Raw genomic sequence first — 13817 nt, forward strand, 5'->3', positions numbered from 1 at the left:
TTTTTATTACACCACCAAAATGCTTTTTTAATGATATCACACCATGTTGTCCCATATTAGAGGAGTTAGTCACTTTTTGAATAAAAGATTTAAGGTTTAATACAACTAATGGTTACTCTTCGGAACATACTGTTCAAATTCATTGTACTCAGTAATGCAGTAACTGTAGACTAGGAGTGAGTATGTGATGGAATGAAGTTTATTACATTCATTGCCTGTGGAATGTATTACTGTACTTCTAATTGAGGAGAATGCTGTTAGCTTCTAGGTAATGTCTACTACATCGTCTACATGTATGTGAATGGAGGCTGCTATCACATGTACTCAGTAAAATTGCTGTTTAGATATAATTGCTATTCAACAATGTTTAATATATTAACTTAAGACTAGATTTTTAAGATTTTGAATGAATGTATAAAGTCTTATTAAAAAGTTTAGTTTTAATATTAAATCTTAAATAAATTAGTTATGGTTGTTTATAGTGTTGAACAACTATTGGAGTTCTTATAGCCAACAAGTTTTACACTAGTTTAATCCATGGTTTTAATTGGTACTGTAGAATTAAAGTTCTACAGCTATTTTTATAATTCTTTTTAGTATGCTTTCACTTTCTTCTCTCCAAAACATGATTTCGAGATAATGGCGTTCAAAGTATAAATGTTTTTTAGACCCTCATAATTCATGTTTTGAAATAAATCAGATCAATTATTTATACCAATTTAAAGCTTAATTCTATTCTTTTACAATGTGCAGAATTTTGTCCGCAATTCGTATTCATTCTCTTAATATTTGAAAAGAAGTGCATGTACATGTATGCATTTTGGAAGAGCTCTGCTAATTTTTTCCCCAAAACGGGGTTGAGCCAGTTCGTAAAATCATGCGTACCATGCGCATTACTATTATTATTCTATGAGAACAGAATAAAGTGAAACTGGAGATATAGACCCCTATACTATAGCCAATCATACAGTGTACGGAAGCCTGGGGCTCTATTTATTCTGTGAATCATATTCAGTAATTTGATACAGACTGTGCCAAGCTGAGAAGAATTGCAGGAACGCCATGCCATCTCACCCCCTTACCTGCAAAGCTCAATAAGCCATCTGTATGCCTACCCCCGTCTTGGTGCTTGGAATGAAATGATTATTATTAATGCATCAACTTGCGGATATTTATAGTGAAAACACCTTTCTGAAATATTATTAACTCTCTTTCTCACCTCTCTTTGTCTTTCCCTCTTCATCATCTTGCTTCTAGAGATGTCTTTCCTGTCACTTTTCTTTGTTCCATTTTCCTCTTTTTTCTTCTCTGTCTTTTCCCTTAAAGTTTTTCTGAAGCTTTATAAAATCCTTATCTCTTCTCTTCCATTTATCTCTGTCCCTGTTTCTCATTTTCTTTATATCTTCCCTTCCTTCTGTTTTGAAACATTTTTTTCTGTTTTTCATTTGTTCTTTTACCCCCACCGTGCTGATACCCATTTTTATATGCCTTTTCCTCTCTTTACTCTGACTCATTCCCCCGCTTTCATTTTTTTGGTATAATATTGCGTCTGAATAATAATAATGATAATAATAGTAATAGTGATGATAATGAAGAAGAAGAAGACGACGACAAAGAAGAAGAAGGAGAAGAAGGAGAAGAAGGAGAAGGAGGAGAAGAAGGAGAAGGAGGAGAAGGAGAAGAAGGAGAAGAAGGAGAAGAAGAAGAAGAAGAAGGAGAAGAAGAAAAAGGAGAAGAAGGAGGAGAAGAAGAAGAAGAAGAGGAAGAAGGAGAAGAAGAGGAAGAAGAAGAAGAAGAAGAAGAAGAAGAAGAAGAAGAAGAAGAAGAAGAAGAAGAAGAAGAAGAAGAAGAAGAAGAAGAAGAAGAAGAAGAAGAAGAAGAAGAAGAAGAAGAAGAAGAAGAAGAAGAAGAAGAAGAAGAAGAAGAAGAAGAAGAAGAAGAAGAAGAAGAAGAAGAAGAAGAAGAAGAAGAAGAAGAAGAAGAAGAAGAAGAAGAAGAAGAAGAAGAAGAAGAAGGAGAAGGAGAAGAAAAACAAGAACAAGAAAGGAGGAGGAAGAGGAAGAGGAAGAAGGAGGAGGTAGAGGGAGGAAGAAGGAGGAAATATACAAGCTGAATGTGGAGAAGGTAAATGAGAATAAGAAGCAGGAAAATCAAAATAAAAAGAAGGAACAGGAGGAGAAAAGGAGAAGGAAAAGGTAAATAAGAAGGAGTGTGAGCAGAAGAAAGAAGAAACGGAGATATAAAAACGAATGGAAAGACCATTTTGGAAAAAGAGGAGAAGTAAGAGATCCGAGGAAAGAAAAGGCTAAGACCCCCCCCAAAAAAAAAATTGAAATACTCTTCAACTGCATTTGTCAAACCTGTATTGCCCTCTATGCTCTATATCATATCAGTGTTTATACTTTCCCTTAAACACTCTGTGGTTTATGCGTGGTATATTTGTAATCAAGCCGTATTAATGAATCCATACATCATGCACTATTGAATGTGGTTAAATTGATTTTCAATACCACAGTAATTTAATCCACTCCGCATCCGTGGGTGTTGAGTCGACTCTCTCCAGGTAAATGAAAGCTCTATTTGATTTGTGTGTACACTGTAATATAATAATAATAATAATAATGGTGGCTACTTATATAGCGCACAGGTCCACCTTTCGGTGCTCATGGCGCTTTAAAAATGCACTGCTATTATTATTACCCCGGCTAAGCTAGGCTACCGATAAAGGCGCACACAGCTTTTGAGAAATTACTTCCTGCCGGTACCCATTTACATCACCTGGGTCGAGTGCAGCACACAGTGGATGAATTTCTTGCTGAAGGAAATTACGCCATGGCCGGGATTTGAACCCACGACCCTCTGTTTCAAAGTCCGGAGACTAATCCACTGGGCCACAACGTTCCAATGACTGGTGTTTAGTAGTGCTAGTGTTAAGAACACCACCAAGCGATGTTCTGAGAGGACTACACCCTCAGGTTTTAACAATACACCATGGAGATTACAGATAACACCAAGTAGTGCTAAAATAAAATGTAATATAACACCATTTACAATGTAGTCACTGGTGTAATTTTAATACCATAGAGATTGAACAAGTAAATGCTAAAGAGAAAAAGAGGTTGTTTACCTTGACAGCAAATCATGGCTATCGGTAGCCATTTAACGTCCATTGTCTAGTTTTGGTTCTATTATGCATTGTTTTGCTCTAGCGTTTTAGTAATTCGTTCGATTTTACTCCGATGAGTGCATGTTGAAAAAATTCAATCTGTCCGGTTTTAAGGCTATTTTATGATATAGAGAATGTGCATGTATTGTAATATATCAGCAACTGGTAGTGGTATTCAGCAAACACATGGGCCTGTATTCTGAAGTCAGGTTTAACTTAGACCATGGACAGTCTAACTCTGTGCTAAAATTATGGGAAGCCAAATGTTTCAAAATTCTTTTACAGTGAATGCTTCTCATGTTTACTGTGCTATTTAGTAATTCTTTAATGGTGAAGACAATTGTCTACTTATTCTTCCCAGACAGTTGATAATGTTTTGGGAGTCAAATGAGCTGATACATTGAACCTCTCCTTTTAGAGATTTATGTAACAACTGGCTTTCCATAGTTAAACCACTACTTTAAACCCGAGTTTAAGTTAAACCCGACTTCAGAATACGGGGCTATGAATTCAACTTAAATGTGGTTTTTTACACCCTGGAGATTGAATATAACACCAAGTTCCACTCTAAAATAGAATGTGATATAATATAACACCACTGATGTTGGAATTACACCATGGATTCAACTCTGGTGTAGTTTTAGCATCATGGGGATTGAACCTAATACCAAGTTGCACTAAAAACAGGGAATGTTGTAATAAAATTGTGTCAAAAACTCTAAAATAGTGAAGGATAATGGAAAATGTACTTTTTGCCCCAACAAGTACGTGTTTTGGGTCCGATTTGAGCGAGGTGGGTGTTGTGGTACTAAACTTTATGATAGTAAAGGTAAAGCCGACGTCCGTGACATAACAATTAAGACATCGTTCTAATTTTTTTTTTTTTTTTTTGGGGGGTGAATTCAGGGAATATTTGTCAAGGGTACCGTTTTGTTTCCAATGCTTAGTATTAAAGGGTAGGGTTTCACATGCCAATACTTGTGTGAAGGGGTGGAAAATACTTGTTTAGGGTGCTTTTTCGAAACCCCATGGTCATGCATGGTATCCACTTGTCAATGGAAGTGCCCCCCCCCCCCGGTCCGGGGGGCAAGCAATAGCCTGTGTGTGAATACCTATATTCTCCCAGGCTAAGGTCAAACACTACAGTTACATACTCAATCCACTCAACCAATGGTGTGAATTCCGAAAGAGTTGAATTATCTCTTTATTTAGCCTCGTCTATTCATGAATTCAAATTCAATTCAGTTTTCAAGTTCACTTAGGGGACAGTTATTTTGATTTCTATCTTCAAAGGTGTAGCCCAGCTAGCCTATGTCCAAGTCAGATAAACTATTACATTTTTGGTGTTACTGAAAACTGTTTTATCACTCGCATATGATCATCCATTGAAAATAATTGGAGATGATTTATATTGTTCGTTTCACACCAAAGGTTTGATCAAGAAATATCTTCCGATATTCTTTTGTATCCCAAGTATACAAATTGAATTCTCATCACAGTATAAAATTTCATATTCCATTTATTTGCTTGGAAATACAGTTATTATCTCCCTGATATTCTTGCTTGTTAATCTTCATGTTCTGTTTTGAAATTCTTGTTTTCTTGTGCTCATCAGTAAACTTTCATTGGCAGATGGATATTGTGCAAGTACAATTGTCTTTTCGGGGCCCTGTTGCATAAAAGTTACTTTTACATGGTAACTTTGCCATTCAGTGGTTTTTGATCAACACCCTATCAAAATCAAGGATTGAATGAAAGTTACCTTTGCATGGCAAAGTTCCCGTATAACCAGGGCTTCCACAGTCATGGAAAGTCATGGAAAAATTTATGGTCATGGAAAGTCAGGGAATTTGGAAAATTTGTGAAAAGTCATGGAATTGCATTTGATACCTTTTGGCTATGGTAGCTTTCCAGTCTTTCTTGTCTCGCAACTCTCATACTCTGTGATCATACTCTGCTATTATAATTGGTGTTCATTCCATTTTCCCCAGTTTTGTGACGTCCCAAATTCTACATAACTCCCTGGACATCGCGGGATGGAAAGCAGCAATTTAGTCGTAGAATTCTGTTTTCAAATTTCTGTGGGAACCCTGATAAAAGTGACTTCATGCAATGGGGCCGATGTCTTTTTTCAAAATCGTTTATATATTTTATTCATCCTGTATTTTTGTCTTTGTATGTTCAGTCAATGTGTTTCTGTTTCGTATTGAACTTTGTGTTGATTTGTGGTTGTAATCATTCTTTCATCTAAACCCATAATGCTAACCACATAAAAACCACAAATACCCGACAATCATACATGTAATACCACCAATTTTGTATCAAACATCAATTTTCTAAATTTTGACTCAAAGGTAATGTACCTCATACAGGTGTCTTTCCTCCTAAACCTTTGAATAGATAATTGCAATGTATAGGCATGGACCTATAATATAGGCTACCTGTCACTATTAACAACTTTATATTTTCATTATTAAAGGGGTGTGGGATATTCCAGATACATAAAATTGTTGCCTTTTGGTATAAAAGACGAATGCCTTATCATGATAATATTGGAGGAGGAAGAGGAGGAGAAGAAGAAGAAGAAGAAGAAGAAGAAGAAGAAGAAGGAGAAGAAGAAGAAGAAGAAGAAGAAGAAGAGGAGGACAAAGACGGAGAAGAAGAACAAGAAGAAGAAGAGGAAGAGGAGGACAAAGACGGAGAAGAAGAAGAAGAAGAAAGAGAAGAAGAAGAAGAAAAAGAAGAAGGAAGAGAGGAAGAAGAAGAAGAAGAAGAAAAAGAAAGAGAAGAAGAAGAAGGAGGAGGAGGAGGAAGAGGAGGAGGAAGAAGAGGAGGATTCATTATTAAAGGGGTGTGAAATATTCCAGATACTTAAACTTGTTGCCTTGGTATAATAGACGAATGCTTTATAATGATAATATTATAACCATTTCTATTTCTTAAGGTTTACTCTTTATGAAGATATCATTATTATACTTAAATCTATTTTTATATTAAAATGATATATATGATATTTTCTATTGTTTCTTTAGGTTCGTTGTCAGGTGCGTGGACTTGGTGAGGAATGGCACCTGACAGCAAACTGGGACAGAAGACCTGATCTTCAACTCAACATCAAACCACAAAAGAATTCAAACACAAGGGTAAGCTACATGTAGCTTCTGGAATTCTCATTGGCTTGTACAGTTCCAGTAGGCGATGGGTTAATATTTTGACTACTGAATTCTATAATTCATATACATGTAGACTACGTACAGGATCACTCCATTTCATTAGGTAGTGAGCTTTGTATAGGGATCAACTCGTTCTAGTAGGCAATGGGTTAACCTTTTGAATACTGAATTTTGTGATTCACATTTGGTTTTGTACTGGGATCACATGTTTCCAGTAAGCAATGGGTTAACCTGTTGACTACGTAGATCTGTGATTCCTATAGGCTTTTCACTTGATCTAGGCTGGGGTATTTTGGGAGTTCATATGGCCGGGGGGGGGGGGGGCCTCCGACGTTTATGAATTTTGGTTGAAAACACAATTTGCATTGACTTTGTACACGAAATCATGTTTTTGAGCAATTTTCGGTCTGACATGAACGAACATAATGTTGCGTAATTTTGGAACCATGTACCGCGGTGACGCAAAGTTGGTCTCAAATGTTGCGCAAGACTTGAAAGTAAAAAGTCAGCGAGCAGCGCAGTAAAAAAATTCCGCGCGGCGAAAATATTGCGCGATTCGTTGAGGGGGGGGCCTCCGAGCCCCCCCCTCGGCCTAGATAGGGTTAACAGGGATCACCTGGTTCAGGTATGCAATGGATGAACCTGTTGACTATTGAATTCTGTAATTCCCATTGGCTTTGCACAGTGACTGCCTGTATACAGCCCGGTGGGGTCACTCAGCCGCAGAGGGGGACACGTATGACCGTTACCACAAATGCAAGTGACCCCCTATTGCAGTCAATTTCAAGGACATTTTGTGAAATTTACCCCCCTATTTTCACGCAAAACAAGGACAAAATTGCGGTAAAATGGTACCTTGAAACACCCCTAATTATAAGATTGTAAGGACACTTATGCCCATTTCGCAAATTTACCCCTATTTACCGTATTTCAAGGACAGGGTATTTAACACCCTTTCCTCATTAGAGGAAATTGCAACACAGGCGTCAGAGTGCTCAGTCCTTAAAGATGACCCATAGCCAAGTCATACTGATACAATAATCCAAAAGAACTTTATTTTCTTGAAAAATAAGAAAAGTAACGGTAGAATTCTTTGTAGAAATAAATGTAGAGTTGTCCATATAAAGATACAGAGCATGATGCGCGCGCCCTCTGCGGCTGGTGACTCGGCGACGGATTTTACTTCCCGTTATCGCTCTCCCCTTTTTCCTGACCCCTATTTCCATCAGATCGAGGACGGTGAGCACCCCTATTTTCACTACTTCGAGGAGTGTTCTGTCCGCGGACGTTCCTTGAAATTGACCCCTTTTCTCGCGATTTTGGTAACGGTCATGCGGTCCCCAAGTCATATTGAGTGACCCCACCGGGGTATACAGTTGGTAAAGGCTTAAAAAGAATCAAATATGAAAATACTGTCATAATGATGTGTGATTTAAGAACCTTAACTCCTTTGGTTGCTATTCAGAAACAAAATATTAGGCAAATATTTTACTTTATGATCTTAGCTGTCTACGCAAATATGCATTTCTTCAAAACATGATTGGTTCTATACAACAAACATGAAGTGATAACAGATTTTTTCTTTATAAAAAGTTTATCATGGTTTTTATTGAGTATCATTATTTATGAGTACTCCATCCGTTGCTTTTGGAGCAGTGATCTTTTCTCCAAAATTAAGATGTGCTCTTCTGTAGTAGTCACTGATATTAGACAGACCTAAATATTTGCAAAGAAATCCCTGTTTTAATTGATTTATCACTGTTCAATGTATAAAGTGGAAGTCAATAATATCACTATTATAATTGTTGCTAATCATTCTTGTTATCTTTATATTACAGCAAAATGATGGAGTTGACCTTGTCATCGTGGAGGAGATTCTCCGCAATGCCATCATGGCCGCCACCTTTAACTTCTCGCTGCCCATGAGGGCGCTACCTAGAGATATCATAACTGCCACCAATGCCATCCATACGAACACAGCCAGACCAACATATCCTTCCATGGTATAAAACTTACTCATCAAACAATGATTTGTTTTCTCTCTTCTTTATAGAGAAATTCCAGTAGTTGCAGTAAACACTGATTTCATGAGAAAGTCTGTAAAACAAGGCTTAATTGTCAGTATATCATCGAGGATCTAGATTTGGAACAGTTACATAAACTGAACTTTGTGAAATCTTGAAATCTAAGCTGAAAAATGTTCAGACTGAAGATCCCCAACACAGATAAGCGCACTTGGGACAGTGTATAATTATTGCTTTGAATGTCAGGCCCGACGCTCTACCCGAATCCTGTGCTTATTTGCTGATTTCTCAGCAATTACACAATTTCTTCCAGAATCCTTTGGCACATACGTTTTATTTATACAAACAGACACTTTGGTGGTCATTTAACTGGATTTTGTACAAGCTCATTTTGATATCGTTACCAAAACTAGCATTTACCTTTAAGGGAGAGATTTTTATTTTAGGAGTGCTGAATTTTCATTATATCACTTGAAAGCTTGTCTGTTCAGTAAATAACAGGATTCTGTTCCCTCAAGTTTCTACTTTTGGTGTAGGGATGAGAATATCTTTTTCGATGTACTCTTATATCTTTTGGTTGCGAGAAATGGGATGTGTTTTTAATGTTTTTAAATAGTATAGCCCCAATTTGAATTCCCTGTGGAACACCCCAGTTTTTGTTTTATTTGAAATTCATCTCAATATTTTTATTGTCTTCATGGAAATTTTTCAGGGGGATCTAAGAACTTTTCCAGGAGTCTGATTTGCCTGGAATCACTCAGTGTTTCACTGTTAATAGAATTACTCTTCGTTGCTGGCAACATTCATGAAACGGTATTCTTGTTGTCAAGAAGTTAAACAAGAAAAGATAGCGTTTAAAGCAGTCTTCTGATTTTTGAATTAAATCAGGGGAGCGTTTCATGAAAGCTGTCAGCACTGACAAGTTGGCTTTCTCCAACAGTTACTATAGTAACAGTCGGAGGCAGGTGCCTCACAGCCAATTAAAACCAAGAATTTCACTGAAATCGTCAGCAACGACATTTAGTCAGTGCTGACAACATTTATGAAACACCCCCAGATAAATACTTAGCCTGCATGCAGGTTGGGGTCTGTGCAAAATGATAACATAATCAGCCAGGTTTCTAGTGGGTTTAACAAGATAATGTTAAGTATTTTTTCCTTTCATTTTCCTAGAGTAACAACACAAATCGAATGCCTCAAGCCGTACACCACACACCCATCGTACCCTCCAGTACCAACCACGTGTCATCTAAACCGCCTGCCATGGCAGAAACGCGCCTCTTAGTCAAAGGTAAATAGGGCTCCTAATTACATTGACATTACAGTGTAAAATCATTGGTGTGTTCACACATTAAGTTAGCCATTGTGTATAGCGGTGAAATAGGGACGCAGTCTGAACATGGAGTGATGCTCAAGAAGGGAGTGTCTTCATAGTGCAACTGTCAGTACTACTTTGTTAATGCCTGGTCCCACTGGCCGACGGACACAAAAGTATTCAAAACGGATACAGTGGACAAGCAAAATTTCGGGGGTGGCTCCATCCGTTTTCATCCGCTCCAGACAATAGAAAAAATTGGAGAACAATGAAATCACAGTGGACGGATGCTTGATCGATATAGAGCGTCTGAAACACGTATGCAAAGAGTACACAATGGATACATTTCATTTTCCAACGGATGGCAAGATTCTTTTCCCTCTTACATCCTCTCTGCATCCGCAAGTGCAGTGGGACCAAGCCTTAGTGGGATATTGGTGAGTAAAATGATCATTATGATATATAATGATGTGAATAACAGGCTGAAAGAGCTGAATGGGCGTTAGCTTCTTCAAACAATGTCCAAAATATTGACATTCTGCACTAAATAGAACCCTTCATATCCTTTACACTATCAAAATGTAAATGTGCCTTCCGCGCATCCGAAAGTAGTTGGGAGTTTTAAACCTTCTTCAGAACAATCCGTCAAGAGGAAAGGAAATAGATGCAAATTGGCATCTGAAGTGACCAAAAGCTTCAGCATCTTGAATCCCTTGTTAAAGGACAAGTCCAAACCAACAAAAACTGGATTTGAATAAAAAGAGAAAAATTCAACAAGCACAACACTGAAAATTTCATCAAAATCGGATGTAAAATAAGAAAGTTATGGCATTTTAAAGTTTCGCTTATTTTCAACAAAATAGTTATATGAACGAGCCAGTTACATCCAAATGAGAGAGTTGATGACATCACTCACTATTTCTTTTGTATTTTATTATATGAAATATGAAATATTTTTATTTTCTCGTCATTGTCATGTAAAATGAAGTTTCATTCCTCCCTAAACACGTGAAATTCCATTATTTTAACATTTTGTGCTTCAGGCAAAGAGGTCCTAATTGTCAAATTCGTAAAAATTGAAATATTGTATAATTCAAACAATAAAAAACAAAAGAATTAGTGAGTGAGTGACATCATCGACTCTCTCATTTGGATGTAACTGGCTCGTTCATATAACTATTTTGTTGAATATAAGCGAAACTTTGAAATGTCATAACTTTCTTATTTTACATCCGATTTTGATGAAATTTTCAGCATTGTGCTTGTCTGATTTTTCTCTATTGATTCAAATCAACATTTTTCTGAGGTGGACTTGACCTTTAAATGCCAAGTTCATGATGGTATGAGACGAAACCGAAAGGCGACATGTGCACTTGCTGAAAGTTTTGAAAGCTGTTCACATTTTTGAATGGAACTATATTATACATATTCAGCTCACTTTTTGATACATTTTGGAAGTGTCTGATTGTTTTGATCAAATTGGGAATGATCTAATTTGGCATCCTGGAAAAGTCTGAACAATGTCATTCAGGAACTGTTTTACCAACAGTTTTATTTAGCTCACAGTAGGTAGATCTTTTGAAGAATACTCATGCATGTAATTACCCCTTTCAGAGCAAACTCCCTGTACAATGTAGGGACCAAAAGTCAAGGCCAGCGTTGGAGCAATATTCCAAAAATGACTATTCCTATAGAATTTTTAATTTGGAACTTTAGGAACTAAAAAGCACCTTTTTACCTGAATGGTGTATGTACATTTTTGGCAGTCATCACTTCTGTTTAACTCATTTTTGTCTCACCTGCGAAGCAAAGTGAGACTATAGGCGCCGCTTTTCCGACGGCGGCGGCGTCAACATCAAATCTTAACCTGAGGTTAAGTTTTTGAAATGATGTCATAACTTAGAAAGTATATGGACCTAGTTCATAAAACTTGGCCATAAGGTTAATCAAGTATTACTGAACATCCTATTAGAGTTTCATGTCACATGACCAAGGTCAAAGGTCATTTAGGGTCAATGAACTTAGACCATGTTGGAGGATTCAACATCGAAATCTTAACCTGAGGTTAAGTTTTTGAAATGTCATCATAACTTAGAAAATATATGGACCTAGTTCATGAAACTTGGACATAAGGTTAATCAAGTATCACTGAACATCCTGCATGAGTTTCACGTCACATGACCAAGGTCAAAGGTCATTTAGGGTCAATGAACTTTGGCCGAATTGGGGATATCTGTTGAATTCCCATCATAACTTTGAAAGTTTATGGATCTGATTCATGAAACTTGGACATAATAGTAATCAAGCATCACTGAACATTTTGTGCAAGTTTCAGGTCTCATGATTAAGGTCAAAGGTCATTTAGGGTCAATGAACTTTGGCCGAATCGGGGGTATCTGTTGAATGACCATCATAACTTTGAAAGTTTATTGGTCTAGTTCATTGAACTTGGACACTAGAGTAATCAAGTATCACTGAACATCCTGTGCTCATTTCAGGTCACATGACCAAGGTCAAAGGTCAATGAACTTTGGCCGAATTGGGTGTATCTGTTGAATTACCATCATAACTTTGAATGTTTATGGATCTGATTCATGAAACTTGTACATAAGAGTAATCAAGTATCACTGAACATCCTGTGCGAGTTTCAGGTCACATGATCAAGGTCAAAGGTCATGTAAGGTCAATGAACTTTGGCCATGTTGGGGTTTTTTGTTGAATAACCATCATATCTCTGTAAGTTTATTGGTCTAGTTCATAAAAAGTGGTCTAGTTCATTAAACTTGGACATAAGAGTAACCATGTATCACTGAACATCTTGTGCGAGTTAGAGTAGTATTCATTGTCAGCACTGCTGCTATATTGAACCGCGTGATGCAGGTGAGACGGCCAGAGGCATTCCACTTGTTAACTCTTTGCACGCTGAATTAATTGGGGGGGGGGAATAATAATGACATTTCCATGTTATTTTCTTTGATTCAAGATATCCATATTGCACCAATTATACTTATTATTATTATTATATAGATGTTATCAAAGAACTACTGACTTTTATTAGTTTATCTAAATTGAAGATAAAACTAAGGGAGAAAACTAATTATTAAAATTGTTGAATTTAATTGTACAAATATGCAAAATTGCAGCATCAGTGCGCAAAGGGTTGATCGCATCTAACAAAATAATATTAAGAATATATGCATGCAACATAGCACTTTCATGTAACTGTAGTTGATGCGAGCCCATTACTTCTCCTACATGTACTACGAGTATCATATGAAGCCAACTCGAGCATCATGAACAAAATGCATCCAGGCTTTCCTATCATGCATTAACATGTTTGGTCAGATGACTTTAAGACTGGACTTCCTAATGATTGATTGATTTATTTCATGTTATTTCAAGCCCCCTCTAACATGTGCCTTGTAGTCAAAGGTGAGTTTAACCATTTGGTCATCAAAGCGGGTTATCTCTACTCTTGATAAATTTATTTACTTAATTGATTCATTGATTTTCCTAATAGCAGATTAGTTTATTGCTTTATTTATTTTTTATTGATTTATGCATTCATTCATTCATTCATGCATTCATTCATTCATTCATCCATCCATCCATCCATCCACCTACCCACCCACCCATCCATCCATCCATCCATTCATTTATTTATTATTTGATAGTTTATTTTTCATTTGATATTTATTTGTATTCTTTTACTGATTTTTTTGTCTGTTAAGTAATTGATAAATTTATTACTTGATTTATTTAACAATTGATTGATCAAACCATAAATTAGCTAATTAGTTTATGTATTTGTTTGATATTAATTTGAGTTTTAGTCATTATTCATTTTTGGTTTACTTGCTTTTTAGTGATTCATTAGTTTTTCATTATTTTTTGTCCTGTTCCTGTTTATTTTGTTTCATTTATGAGTTTTATTGAATATTTAATTGATGATACCGTCCAGCTTTTTGATTGAGTCAGCATTAGTTTGTTTCCTTCAGACTGTCGCCATATCTTTTTTTTTTCAACGTTTCACATTTCATTCTGTATATTTATACACCTTTGCGTACTCTGTCGCACACGATTTGCAGTATACCCAAACACATGTGTATGGCACACCGATGACACTTTTTAACCCATTC

The 13817-nt window shown here is 36.6% G+C and overlaps 1 protein-coding gene across 1 annotated transcript in view; it reads left to right on the top strand.

Annotated features, from left to right (window-relative positions):
- Positions 1–13817, top strand: part of LOC121420585 (phospholipid transfer protein C2CD2L-like) — an 88818-nt gene that overhangs the window by 43495 nt on the left and 31506 nt on the right. Inside the window, exons 5-8 of the mRNA XM_041615250.1 lie at positions 6199–6309; positions 8178–8342; positions 9537–9654; positions 13081–13110. Of these exons, the coding sequence (XP_041471184.1) occupies positions 6199–6309; positions 8178–8342; positions 9537–9654; positions 13081–13110 (424 nt within the window). The remainder of the gene's footprint in view (positions 1–6198; positions 6310–8177; positions 8343–9536; positions 9655–13080; positions 13111–13817) is intronic.

This window comes from Lytechinus variegatus, chromosome 8 (assembly GCF_018143015.1).
Source record: "Lytechinus variegatus isolate NC3 chromosome 8, Lvar_3.0, whole genome shotgun sequence".
In the NCBI taxonomy this organism is placed as follows: domain Eukaryota; kingdom Metazoa; phylum Echinodermata; class Echinoidea; order Temnopleuroida; family Toxopneustidae; genus Lytechinus; species Lytechinus variegatus.